This window comes from Eretmochelys imbricata, chromosome 26 (genome assembly GCF_965152235.1).
Source record: "Eretmochelys imbricata isolate rEreImb1 chromosome 26, rEreImb1.hap1, whole genome shotgun sequence".
In the NCBI taxonomy this organism is placed as follows: Eukaryota; Metazoa; Chordata; order Testudines; family Cheloniidae; genus Eretmochelys; species Eretmochelys imbricata.
In genome coordinates, this window is record NC_135597.1 from 2,358,141 (window position 1) to 2,370,033 (window position 11,893).

The following is an 11,893-nucleotide window of genomic DNA, read 5'->3' on the forward strand; positions in this document are numbered from 1 at the left end:
AGGTGTTCCAGAAGCAGCAGTAGGATTCTGATCTCTCATGCAAATTATTTTATCTCTGTGAAGGATAAGGACAAATACACATTTTAAGTGGTAAAGATGAGCCACAGACTGTGCAGTTTGCATCTTTCTCTGCAGCTTGGAAAATATTATTTAACTGCTTCTCCCACACAGTATTTATACAGCCTACCTGAGAAAACCAATTCCATTTCATGACAACGTTTGAGGTTCCAAAACTTGTTTTCATTTTGCACTGGAATGAGATGAGATCTTTAAAATGCTTTGCAAAATGGAATTGTGTTGACAAGGCCAGGTATTGGATTCGGGTCTCTCTCTTTCTCTCTCTCTCTCTGGCAGTGACTTGAGACTTCAGAAATCTTCTTGATGAAGAACTTTATGGAAACTGATACATCCTTCTGAAACATTTCAGCTTTGACAAAACAATATTTTTTTCTATGAAGAAATGTTTAGCCAGAAATGGTCCAACCAGCTCTAGTGTGTGCGTGCGTGCATGTGTGTTTAAGAGGCTAACTGCTGTCATATTACAATTCTGAGATTATTATAATTAGTTGATTTGTATTACTGTGGTTCGCAGGAGCACCAGTCATGGATCAGGACCCCACTGTGCTGGGTGCTGTACCAACACAGAACAAAAAAGGTCCCTGCCCCAAAGACCTTCCAATCTAAACATAAGACAAGAAACAACAACTGGATACAGACAGACAGGGGAGTGCAAGGAAGCCATGAGACAACAGCGATAGTACCCCTGTGTTGCATAGCAGATGGAGAAAGATTACACTGCAAGACCTTAGGATCCAAAGCTTTTGTTCAGACTGAAACATCTGGTATTGAATACATACATACAAGAATACAGCCCAGACACACTCCATTTATCATGCGCTAATATTGCTAAAGAGGATCCACAATGAAGTCAGCATTCAGGCAGTTTCTGGGTTGATTTGTAGCTGGCTTTGGTCTCAAGTACCCCCAAGAGCTTTCGTGAGGATGCGTGTGCAACCCTCAAGGCAGCAATGTGCAAATGATGAGCTTATCTGGGTTCAGTGGGACTGGGGTTAGACCAGCCACAGATATTTGCTGACACCACAAGAAACAGTTTCCTTAATCCCATCCAAGCGGGGCGATCTCAAAGGGGACTGAAGAGCTCTGTGCAAAGAGACGTGGCTCAGCTGCTAAAACGGAGCACAGGAGAAGGTGACAGTTTTAATGATACCGGGGGATGTTAACTCAAAGCGTGTGGGACCTGAGTCTGAAATCAGGACTAAGGATAGCTTTTATTATAGAGCACTCAAAATGTACCAGCATCTATGTTTTGCTGCTGTTGGACTAAACAGAGGGAGGGTGAAATCACTGGCAGCAGGAAGTCACAGGAGAAAGCAAGCAGCCAGCATTAGCGCTGTGAGAATATGTCTGGGAACCTTTGTACAGATACAAAACAAGGGTTCCCTTTTGCAAACATTTTTTATTATTTAAATTACAGCACTAGTGCCTAGTGGCCACCACGTGAGAATAGGGCCTAGTTGTGCTGGGTGCTGCACAAACACATAGTGACAAACAGTCCCTGCCCTGACGAACTCACCACACTCGAGATAGACACAGAATGGGAGGTGAAACAGAGGCACAGAGCCATAAAGTGAGTTGTCCCCAGTCACCCAGGTCAAATCCAGGAGTCAAATCCAAATCATAGACGATTAGGGTTGGAAGAGACCTCAGGAGGTCATCTAGTCCAACCCCCTGTTCAAAGCCGGACCAACCTCAACTAAATCTCCTGACTCCCATTCCAGTGTCTCATCCACTATACCAGATGCCTTCAGGTTTATTTCCAACAGGCATTCCTACAAGTGCTTTTGGTTTGCAGAGAGTAAAAGTCTTCTGAACTTGTTCACCAGAATTGTTTGCACGTCTTCTTTGAAAATGCTTTGATTTCTCTCCTCCTATGTACATTTCATTTATCCAATCAGAAAGCAGAAGCAACTTGCTATGACTTAACTGGCCAAGCACAGCATGAATAATAAGTCCAAGATTCAACTGAAGCAAATAATTTGAGAAAAAAACCCAAGGACTGACCAGTCAACCACACACCTCATTTGGAACTGCAAAGATGCAATCAAGCAGCAGCAGAGACCAAAAAAAAGAAAGAAAGAAAAAAAAAAAGCAAATACAATACAGTACAGTACCGTGTTAAACATAAACTACTAAAACACAAGGTGAAAGTAGCATTTTTCTTCTGCATAGTGAAGTTTCAAAGCTGTATGAAGTCAACGTTCAGTTGTAAACTTTTGAAAGAAGAACCGTAACGTTGTGTGAACATTTCAGAGTTATGAACAACCTCCATTCCCAAGGGGTTTGTAACTCTGAGGTTCTACTGTACTTGTCCCAGCTGCCAAAGCATGAGCCCAGCAAGGGGCTTGCTTTGAGCAGCTCAGGCAGGCAAACAGAGCAATGTTCCTAGCAAATTAATACCCAAGTAAGTAATCTGTACCTGATAACAGCACTGAGATGCAGCATCCTTCAGCACAGGTCTTGTCAGAGAAGTCTGACATTTGGTGAGAGAAAACTCTCCAGATCCCCTGCTGGTGTAAGTCTCCAAGCCAGGGGTGCTCCATCAAAGTACAATGGCCATGGATCTAGCCCAGAGTGCCCGCAAACGGACTACACCCTGGAGTGTCTGGTATCAGAAACAACAAAACTGAGAGAAATTCTGAGGCCAGGGACCAGATCCTCAGCTAATATAAATTATAGAACTACACCAATTTACCCCAGCTGGGGATCTGATAACATTCAGTTCTCTGAACTACACCCCTAAACCAGCCTCCAAAGGCTGGGTAGAATGCACCTTGCTGGGAGAAGAATCCAGGGGCTAGTGGGCCTCAGATGTTTCTTGCTTCTTATTTTTGGGTCTTTCCTGTTTTTGTGCTTCTGTTTCATTGAGTAGCTGGAGGTGCCAAGTAGCCAGCTCCTGCCCTTGTTGCAGTGGAGGTTTGGGGGTACAGCCTATGATGTCCATATCTTTGTCCCATCATAGTTACTGTGCACAGACTATGTGGGTATGGGGATGGTTCCCAGCACCACAAGGTGAGCGCTGTCATACATCTGGGCCAGTATGGACCTGTGCTGAGATGGGAGATCCTGGGTTAGCAGGCCAGGGTAGGGTGGAGCCTGGAAAGGGACTGTGGAGAAGGGGGAGGGAAGCTCCAAAATGGCCCCAAAGCACCCACATAACTTTGGTACTGTCTCCATCAGCAGATGCTGTCTTTGGGTACACTATAGAGGGGAGGGATGCAGGATGCTCCTGATCCAAAGCACATTGGACTCAATGGAAAGCCCCTCCCCCATTGACTTGGTTGGGCTTTACATGACAGCCAGAGAGTGCACAGTGGGGAAGACAAGGGTCCAGTCCTGCCGCCCTTGACTCAGGACCCCTGGTGACCTGCATCCCTGACTGCCAGGGGCACAGAGCTCCCTGACCCTGCATGGGAACATCTGCACCAGAGGGAGCAGGTCTGCCGCGGGAACACATGGACACATTCCCGGGGGCGGTGGCCTCTGCACCCAGGGCCAGTCCCTGTGCGGGGAAGCGCCCGGGACAGGACATTTCCCGGGGCTGAGCAGTGTAGGAGCCGCCGCTGCCCGTCATGGGAATGAAGGAGCGTTTCGTGTCCTGCAAGGATAAAATAGAAACGCAGACGCGTCTCTACCAGCCAGGGTCCCCCTTTATAACGCGGCCTGTGGGCTGGGAATACATCTCAGCGCAACTCGTGGAATAGTTTCATTCCTGCCAAGTGAAAAGCCCCCCACCCCCAGCAGAGAACCAAACGGCCCCCGCCCCGAGCCGGCCTCTGCCCCCTTCCCTTTACACACCTCGGAGGAACAACTCGCTCGCCCGCAGCGCCTCAGGCGTGCGTAAGGGGGGTAGTTTTGTCCTGAACGCTGCTGTCATTCCCTGTCTCGGACCTTCCCCGCGAAGTTCTAGCGCCCGGCCAAGTCGGCAGAGGAAAGAGACCAATGGGCCCGTGTGTCCGCCAGTGGAGCTGGCAGTGCGTACCGGAGACCGTGTCCGTGTCCAAACGCCTTGTAAAGTGGGACGAGAGATGAGGCGCGATGCCATCTCTGTGCCCACAAGGCTATGCGTGAGAGTAGCTCCCTGGCTGCAGGGGAGACGGGAGAAAGAAAGACAAGCTTTCTTCCTATGCAATGAGAGAAGTGTCGCTCCTCGGGGAGCATTTTGGTGTCCCTGACTCCCACCTTTTCGAACCGATTTGTGTTCGATGGAGCGGGGAAGGAAATTGACACTTTCCGCGGACTGGAGGGGAATAAACGCCTCGAGCCAAATGCAGAAAAGTGTCGTTCTCGCTGGAGGCAAACGCGTCACCTCCGTCCCAGTGTCTGTGCCTGGCATCCTTGGGTTGTTCCCTCTTCTCCACACGTGCTAATTGGGCGGACAAGGGGGAGCGTTCGTGTGTGGGGGGGGGGGGGGGGTGCGCCTGTGTGTTTGACCGGCAGACGGCTACAGTTTATGTGATGGGCTTCAGCTTCAGGGGTAACCCCCCAGGAAGAGGGAGTTTGCTGTTTTGCAGCTGTTGTGCCCGAGGGGAGAGCCTGCTCTTGTGCTGGGACACGGGTTCTTCTCCTGCCGGAAAGTGCCCTCTCTGCAATGGGCAAACAGCAGGGGGCTGTGGAGAGATGAAGGGACGCAGGAGAGTTAAATTCTCGGCCCCAGGAGAAGGTGCAGGGGAGCGGGAGGGGAAAATGTTGGGATCCAAGTATTTAAAATCCCCGCGGGGGCGTCAGAGAAAGGAGGGAAGGGAACAGACCCGGAAAGAGAGATGCAAAGGGGCGTGTTCCAGGCTGCTTTTCTTTTTTTCAGCGATCCTACGAGTGGGGCAGCCCAGCTGCGTCCTGTGCCTTTAAGGGCTCCTCCTCTGAGCAGTGCCACCGGGGTGTGTGTAGGGGGGGAGCCCATCCCCTGCGGCAGCCTTTCCAGTGCTCCCGGGGAGATGGCACAGGCTCAAGAAGCCGCTCACACGCCCTGTATGGAGCCGAAACTCCGAGCGCTGCGGGGAGTTTGCCCTTAAAAGCTGGCGCCCCGCGGAGCGCGCAAGGCGCGGAGACAGGGGCGCACGGAGAGGCGCGGGGAGAAGGGCGCACGGAGCTCCCCCGCCGAGATGGCTCCTTGGCCCCAGGGCAACGCCACCTCCTGGGGGGACGCCCCCACCAACTGCACGGGGGCCGCCAGCCTGAGCCAGCAGTGGGCCGTCGGGGCGGCCCTGAGCCTCACGGTGCTGGTGATCGCGGCCGGCAACCTGCTGGTGATCCTGGCCATCGCCAAGACGCCGCGCCTGCAGACCATGACCAACGTGTTCGTCACCTCGCTGGCCTGCGCCGACCTGATCATGGGCCTGCTGGTGGTGCCGCCGGGGGCCACCATCGTGCTGAGCGGCCACTGGCCCTACGGCACCACGGTGTGCGAGCTGTGGACCTCGCTGGACGTGCTGTGCGTCACGGCCAGCATCGAGACCCTGTGCGCCATCGCCGTGGACCGGTACCTGGCCATCACCTCGCCGCTGCAGTACGAGGCGCTGGTGACCAAGGGCCGGGCGCGGGCCGTGGTGTGCCTGGTCTGGGCCATCTCCGCCTTCGTCTCCTTCCTGCCCATCATGAACCACTGGTGGCGGGACGGGGCGGACGAGGACGCGCTGCGCTGCTACCAGAACCCGCGCTGCTGCGACTTCGTCACCAACATGCCCTACGCCATCCTCTCCTCCATCATCTCCTTCTACGTGCCGCTGCTCGTCATGCTCTTCGTCTACGCGCGGGTCTTCGCCGTGGCCAGCCGGCAGATCCGCCTCATCCAGCGGGACAAGGACCGCTTCCTCCCGGGGGCCCCCGGCGCCAAGGGCCCCCGCCGGAGGAGACCCTCCCGCCTCCTGGCCATGAGGGAGCACAAGGCGCTCAAGACCCTGGGCATCATCATGGGCACCTTCACCCTCTGCTGGCTGCCCTTCTTCGTGGCCAACATCGTCAAGGTCTTCTACAGGTCCCTCATCCCCGGCCAGGTCTTCCTCCTCCTCAACTGGCTGGGCTACGTCAACTCCGCCTTCAACCCCATCATCTACTGCCGCAGCCCCGACTTCAGGAGCGCCTTCAAGAGGCTGCTCTGCTGCCCCCGGAGCGCGGACCGCCGGCTGCACGCCGTCTCCAGGGACCTCCGCCGGTGCCCCTGCGCCTTCGCCTCCCAGGGGGCCGCCCCGGCGGACAGCAAGCCGGTGGCGCAGGGGCAGCAGCCCGGGCAGGCGGGGGAGGAGGACGGGGGGACCAGCAGCAGCAGCAGCAGCAGCCGCTCCAGTTGCAGGACTGAGGAGACCAACCTCTCCTACCGCCAAAGCAATGGGCATGGCAGCGCCCCGCGTCCCCTTAGGGAGGCCCAGCTGCAGGGCACCCAGACCACGCTCTGTCCGCAGCTGGAAGAGTAGGTACCAGAGCCTGCAAGGCGGGGAGGGGTTAGAGCTGGGCCAGGGCGAGCCCCTGGGTTCGCAGGAGGTCAGTGCAAAGTACTGGGGGCTGATACTTGGAGAAGGGCAGAAGGGTGGGGTTCAGCCAGAACGGGCTCCACTCCTGGAAGAGTTTAAGCCAGGGGTAGTCAGTGATTTTTTGTTACGGTCCAAATTTCTTGGTCAAGGTATAGTCAAGGTCCGGACTCCAGAGAAAATAAAAATAAACCCCAATGATAATACCTAAATAAAAAGATTCCAGCCTGTTCAAAAGCATCTGGTGGGTCCAGATTTGGCCTGTTGTCTGCCTGTTGCTTACCCCTGGTATAAGCAGTCACTCTGGCTGCAAAGCTGTGGTTGCAGAGGCTCCCCCCCTCCCAGACCAGTGCAGTGTCACTGGCTGATTTAAAGCAGGCTAAGATTTCCATTTCACACTGGGGATGCTTTTCCCTAGCTAATCCAAGTGTCTGCTCAGACAATGCAAACTGCAGGCTATCCAGGAGATTGTTTATCCATCGGTGGGGAAAGGGTGTTTTCTGCCAGCAATAGATGAGCTGGCAGAGAAGCCTGGGCCAGCAACTGGTGCAGTTATAGTGACCTGGCTCTTTGGAAAGAGACACCTTGGGAAAACCACAGCTAAATCCAGTTAGTCACTTCCAAATTTAATTTGGTATGGGAAATCCCTGACATTGGCTAATATCTGGAAGGGAATGAAGGCCAGATTTGTAAAGTTTTTAAAGGCATATGGTACCTAGTGGGCTTTTCAAAAGTACGTGTCTTTAAAAACTCAGCATTTAATCTATATTTCCCTGCTTCCAGTTTGATTTGCTTAGTCATTGTTTTTCAATCTAATATAATCTAATGTAGCCTAATTGTTTTGAGATTTCAAATGCCCCCATCCTATCTTAAAATTAGAGCTTTTGGGAGATTTATCAGGTAAATAAAATGTCAGTGATAAACAGAAAAATGTGATTTTTTGTGTGTTTTCTAACAAGCTTTACTCAAAGTGAAGTTAGCTGTGTAAACATACAAAAATCAGAATTTTCCTTCATAAAGAACAGAAGAAATTGGAGTTTGGTTACTTTTATACATAAATAACATCCAGTAACATCTTGCGGAGAACAGGAACTTCTATTGTATCTTTGCTCAGTTCTGGAGCTGTCGCTGGAATAAGCTTTTAGTTTCACTCTGGTGTGATGGTTGTTTCTCGCGTGTTTTCCAAAGCACCATGTTTTCTGGGGGTGCACTGCCAACCTAAGCCTGAATCCTGAATACCTCAGTCAGTCCATAAACATGGAGATCTCCCATCACAGCCGACTGGAGTCAGTAAGGACTATGTAGAGTAATCAAAATCTACCTGTTTCTACCTACTAACATAATCCCATCACCACAGTATTTAAACTCTATTCACAGGCTAGCTATCCATTTCTGATCAGTGGTCTAAAAAGCACAGGTGTTTTGAAAACATAAGCTCATAGGGATTGCTGACAATTAATAATTACTTCTATTATTTTTTATTATTAATACACTATTTATTTCCAGAACAAACCGCGAAGTCCCGATTGTGTCCTAGAACTGGTTTAAAATGCTTCCATGGGATTTTCTGGGAAACTTTTACTGGATTTGCAACATTTTGAAATTTCATCAAAATGTTTCAATTGTCAAATGTTTTCAAGCAGCTCTATGGACAGTCAACCTGCTCCCCACACACGCACACAACACTTGTCAATGAATTTTTTAATTAAAAAAAAATAGGGGAGAAGAGGGTTGTCGATCAGCAACAGAACTTTCAATGACATGTTTTGCCTGACTCAAAATTCAGGAAAAGTTGATTCCGCTATTTAGTCCTTAGTGAAGCAGAACTGCAGTTGGAGATCTCCCTGTGTAGGGACTGACTGAGGGCTTCAGGATTCTGTCTTGTCTTGGCACTGCACCATCAGAGAACGCAGCGCTTTGGGAAACACCTGAGAAATACAAGGCACCTGCTGGAAGACTTTGCACTGTGAATCAGACAACTGAAGTACACAGGGCAGCATTTCAAGGGCACAAAGGCATAGAGACACTGTGAGTGAAGAGATGAGTGAAGCCATAATGTACAGTCCTCCCAGAAGAAGTGAGTTTTAAGGAGGGATTAACCCATTACATACTCCCTGATTAATTTCTCATAGAAGCAGTCAGTTTCATGCATGGTACATGTGAGTAAAGCAGAGAGACTGTAGCTGTGATAGATTTAATAGGTGAGAGGAAGCTGAATGCTTGTTGGTGTGTCTGTTTTGGAGCACAAATCTGCGCAAAATGAAGCAGAGTTACTTTGAAGAACACATCACACCAGACACAATTTCTCAGGGTCTTCAAGACAGGGGTGAAATCTTGGTCCCATTAAAATCAGTGGCTAAACTCCCACTGACTTCAGGATTCCACTCAGGTTCTTTTGCATCTTTAAGCAAATGACACGATGCATCATACTTGTTTGTCTGGCTATTCCCTTGTCGTGGCCATTATAAACATGTGCAAGTAAATAATAGAAATTAGCTGTAAATGATCTCAATTATTAATTCATTGTCTTTTTTTTTTTTTTTAAAGATTTACCTGCAATGAAGCAAAAGCAGGTCCTTGAGTGTGCTTGAAAGGGAAGGAAAAAGAGAAGAATGTAAGTATAGATTTTTAATCACCTGGAAAATTTTGTGATATTCCAGCTACTAACAGTGTCAAATTTTCCGAAGAGCTCAGAGCCAGGTATCCAGGTGCTCAGCACCCGCACTCAGCATTAGGTTTTCAATAGAGCTCAGTACCAGACATACACCCAATGTGCTGAGTTCCTCTGAAAATCCAGTCACCAATTTAAGCTTTGTGAATGGAATTTTGCATCTTTAAACATGACTTAGACAAGGAAGCCACAGCCCTGAATTTCCTTTTGAAGTTGTTTATCCTAGTGAGGTATCATTCTAATCCACGATCACTGCTTTACACTTTCATGTGGAATTATCACACCATTATCTAATAATGCTTAGTACATAAAGATAAGGTGGGAGGGATATCTTAGTAGTTTGAGCATTGGCCTGCTAAACCCAGGGTTATGAGTTCAATCCTTGAGGGGGCCATTTAAGGATGGGGCAAAAATTGGGGATTGATCCTGCTTTGAGCAGGGGGTTAGACTAGATGATCTCCTGAGGTCCCTTCCTATCCTGATATTCTATGATAAGAGAGAAAATAAGAAAGGAGGGGAAAAGGCCTAGATGCTCAAAGGTATTTGGCTTCTTAACTTCACTGAAATCTGTGGAAGTTAGGAGCCTTAATACCTTCAAGGCTCTGGGCCAAAATGCTTTGGCACCCATTGGGATGGGAGGCACTGTAGAAGTGTTTATTTCTGTAAATCAGTTTGGATGAAATGAGCACCGGGGATGGGGGAATGTCTGGAGTTCACAGTTTGGGTATGGATAATGTCAAAAAATTACGATGCTTCTTTCTCCAAACTGCCTGAGTGTGTAAAATGGGGCTTCAGAACAGAATTCCCCAGGAGAGTGCTGGGACCTCTGCTTGTATTCCTGGCTGGAAACTAGGAAAAAACATCAGATCCAAACAATTCAGAACCTTTAAGATCATTCAGTCCAAATGTTACACTAATAGTTAAAGGTTCAGAGGGCTACTTATTTGATCATTATTAATTCCCTTGGCTCTCAGGAAAACCACCCCAAACCTTTGCCCCAAAAGTGACCTGGAGGAGAAACTTTTCTGAGACTTGAAGAAATTTTCTTCCCTTTTTTGGTTGATTTGTTTGTGCTGCCCACTGTGTCTCCTGGTGTGTGTCTGGCCTGAGAGCAGAGATAGTGAAATGTCACCAGAATATAGAAAGGTATCTTGGCCCATCTGAAGTTGGGAAGTACCAGGAAGCTTTCGGGAAAAACCTGCTCCCATGACATTTCCAGAACAGAAGTGCAGAAACCAAGGTGCCAAGCCATTTGCGGTTTGCCCATCCCATCTTAGCAGCAGCTACAAGCCACCTCGGCTCACTGGAAGTGCAGGTTCCCATTGTGTCCGTACAGCTCTGCATGCTCCTGTCTATGGTATGGATCCTGATCCAACGAAGCACTTAAGCGCATGCTTAACTTTAAGCTTGTGAGTACTCCCAGTGATTGCTATGTTACTCTATGCATTACTAACACGCTCGCGTTACTATATTGTATATGCTTTTGCTTCCCCATGATGGATTTATTTGAACTTCAATGGGACTTAAGCATGGGCTTAAAGTCAAGCATGTGTTTAAGAGCTTTGTTATGTCAGGGCCTAGGATGCTGGCATCTTGAGAGTGGCTTTGATTATAGATCATTTCTGTTCAGAATTCATTCACTATTTTCCTTTCTTCCAGGAATGTGTCAAAGCCCTCAGCTGGGTTGTTGCTCTTGGCTTGTGTGCCAGCTACTATCCACCTGAAAAAAAGGAATCAGACATGTAAGGCCATAGTGTTTGAACTTTTGATGCTGACTCAGGTATTTTGAACGCACATACCTTCATTTCCTGCCTGTTTCTCCAGACTTGGACATAGCATAGAGGAAACTGTGCCTTGAAGAAAAGTGTTACACAGGGGAGGCAGCTCTTAAAACAATTTTTCCTGTATACACAGCAAATGTGTAGGAAAGAGGTGGCCTTTTGCTGTCATTAGTTGTTTTCAGTAAGAGCCCTTGACAAATGCTGGAATTATACCAGGGTCCCAGAGGGCTAAGCCTAGATCGCTTACTATGGTTTCAATATCTCTTGTGAGGGCTGGCTAGAGTCAGGTCTAGAAACAGCCCCAGCGCCTCTTGTGATGTGAAGTTGGACCCAGTATAAGAGACCTCCCTCTCCAGGGCTAGGTAGCTGAATTCCAGTACTGCTCAGGACACTGGTTAGATGAAGAACTGACCGACCTAGATGTGAACAGCATGTGTAATCTCCAAAGATGCTACAAGGGAAGAAGGCATGAAGATGTTTCCTGTATAGATTGCAAGAGAAACTACTACCTCAGAAGCAGTACTTCAGAATGCAGCTGGAGTTTGACTTTGGTAGCCAGCCATGGATTCACATCGAACATGGCACTGAAAGTGCTGGGGTTTGGATACACTGGACCTGATTCTCCCCTGTGCTTTGTGCTGTCATTTACAACTATGTACCCTGGATGTAAAATGCTACCAAAGAAGAAGACACAGGTGTAAATGACTACACAAGGTGTAAGGCTGGGCAGAACCGGGCCCGGGATGCTGAGGTAATGGACTGTGTGAACATTTATTTGCCTAGACACATTAACTTTGTGCATCAAATATGATTGAACCATTGATGGAACTTTTATTTTCCTTTCCTGATGCAAATGTTGCTGAAGATGCATGCACAGAACATAACTGAATCCACTGCAG

At 48.9% G+C, this 11,893-nt stretch overlaps 1 protein-coding gene across 1 annotated transcript; it reads left to right on the forward strand.

The window, feature by feature from the left end:
- Positions 1–5,180: 5,180 nt before the first annotated feature.
- Positions 5,181–9,229, forward strand: ADRB3 (adrenoceptor beta 3). The gene is made up of 2 exons (XM_077805859.1): positions 5,181–6,484; positions 9,090–9,229. Exons 1-2 carry the CDS (start codon positions 5,181–5,183, stop codon positions 9,121–9,123), a joined length of 1,338 nt encoding a protein of 445 aa, XP_077661985.1. The 3' UTR covers positions 9,124–9,229.
- Positions 9,230–11,893: the final 2,664 nt, after the last annotated feature.

What these genes read in the sequence shown, in the direction of transcription:
- ADRB3 (XM_077805859.1), top strand. Translation starts at nt 5,181, where the DNA reads ATGGCTCCTTGGCCCCAGGGCAACGCCACCTCCTGGGGGGACGCCCCC. An exon ending in CTCTGTCCGCAGCTGGAAGA is followed by an intron (nt 6,485 to 9,089) that starts GTAGGTACCAGA and finishes TTTTTTTTAAAG; the next exon opens with ATTTACCTGCAATGAAGCAA.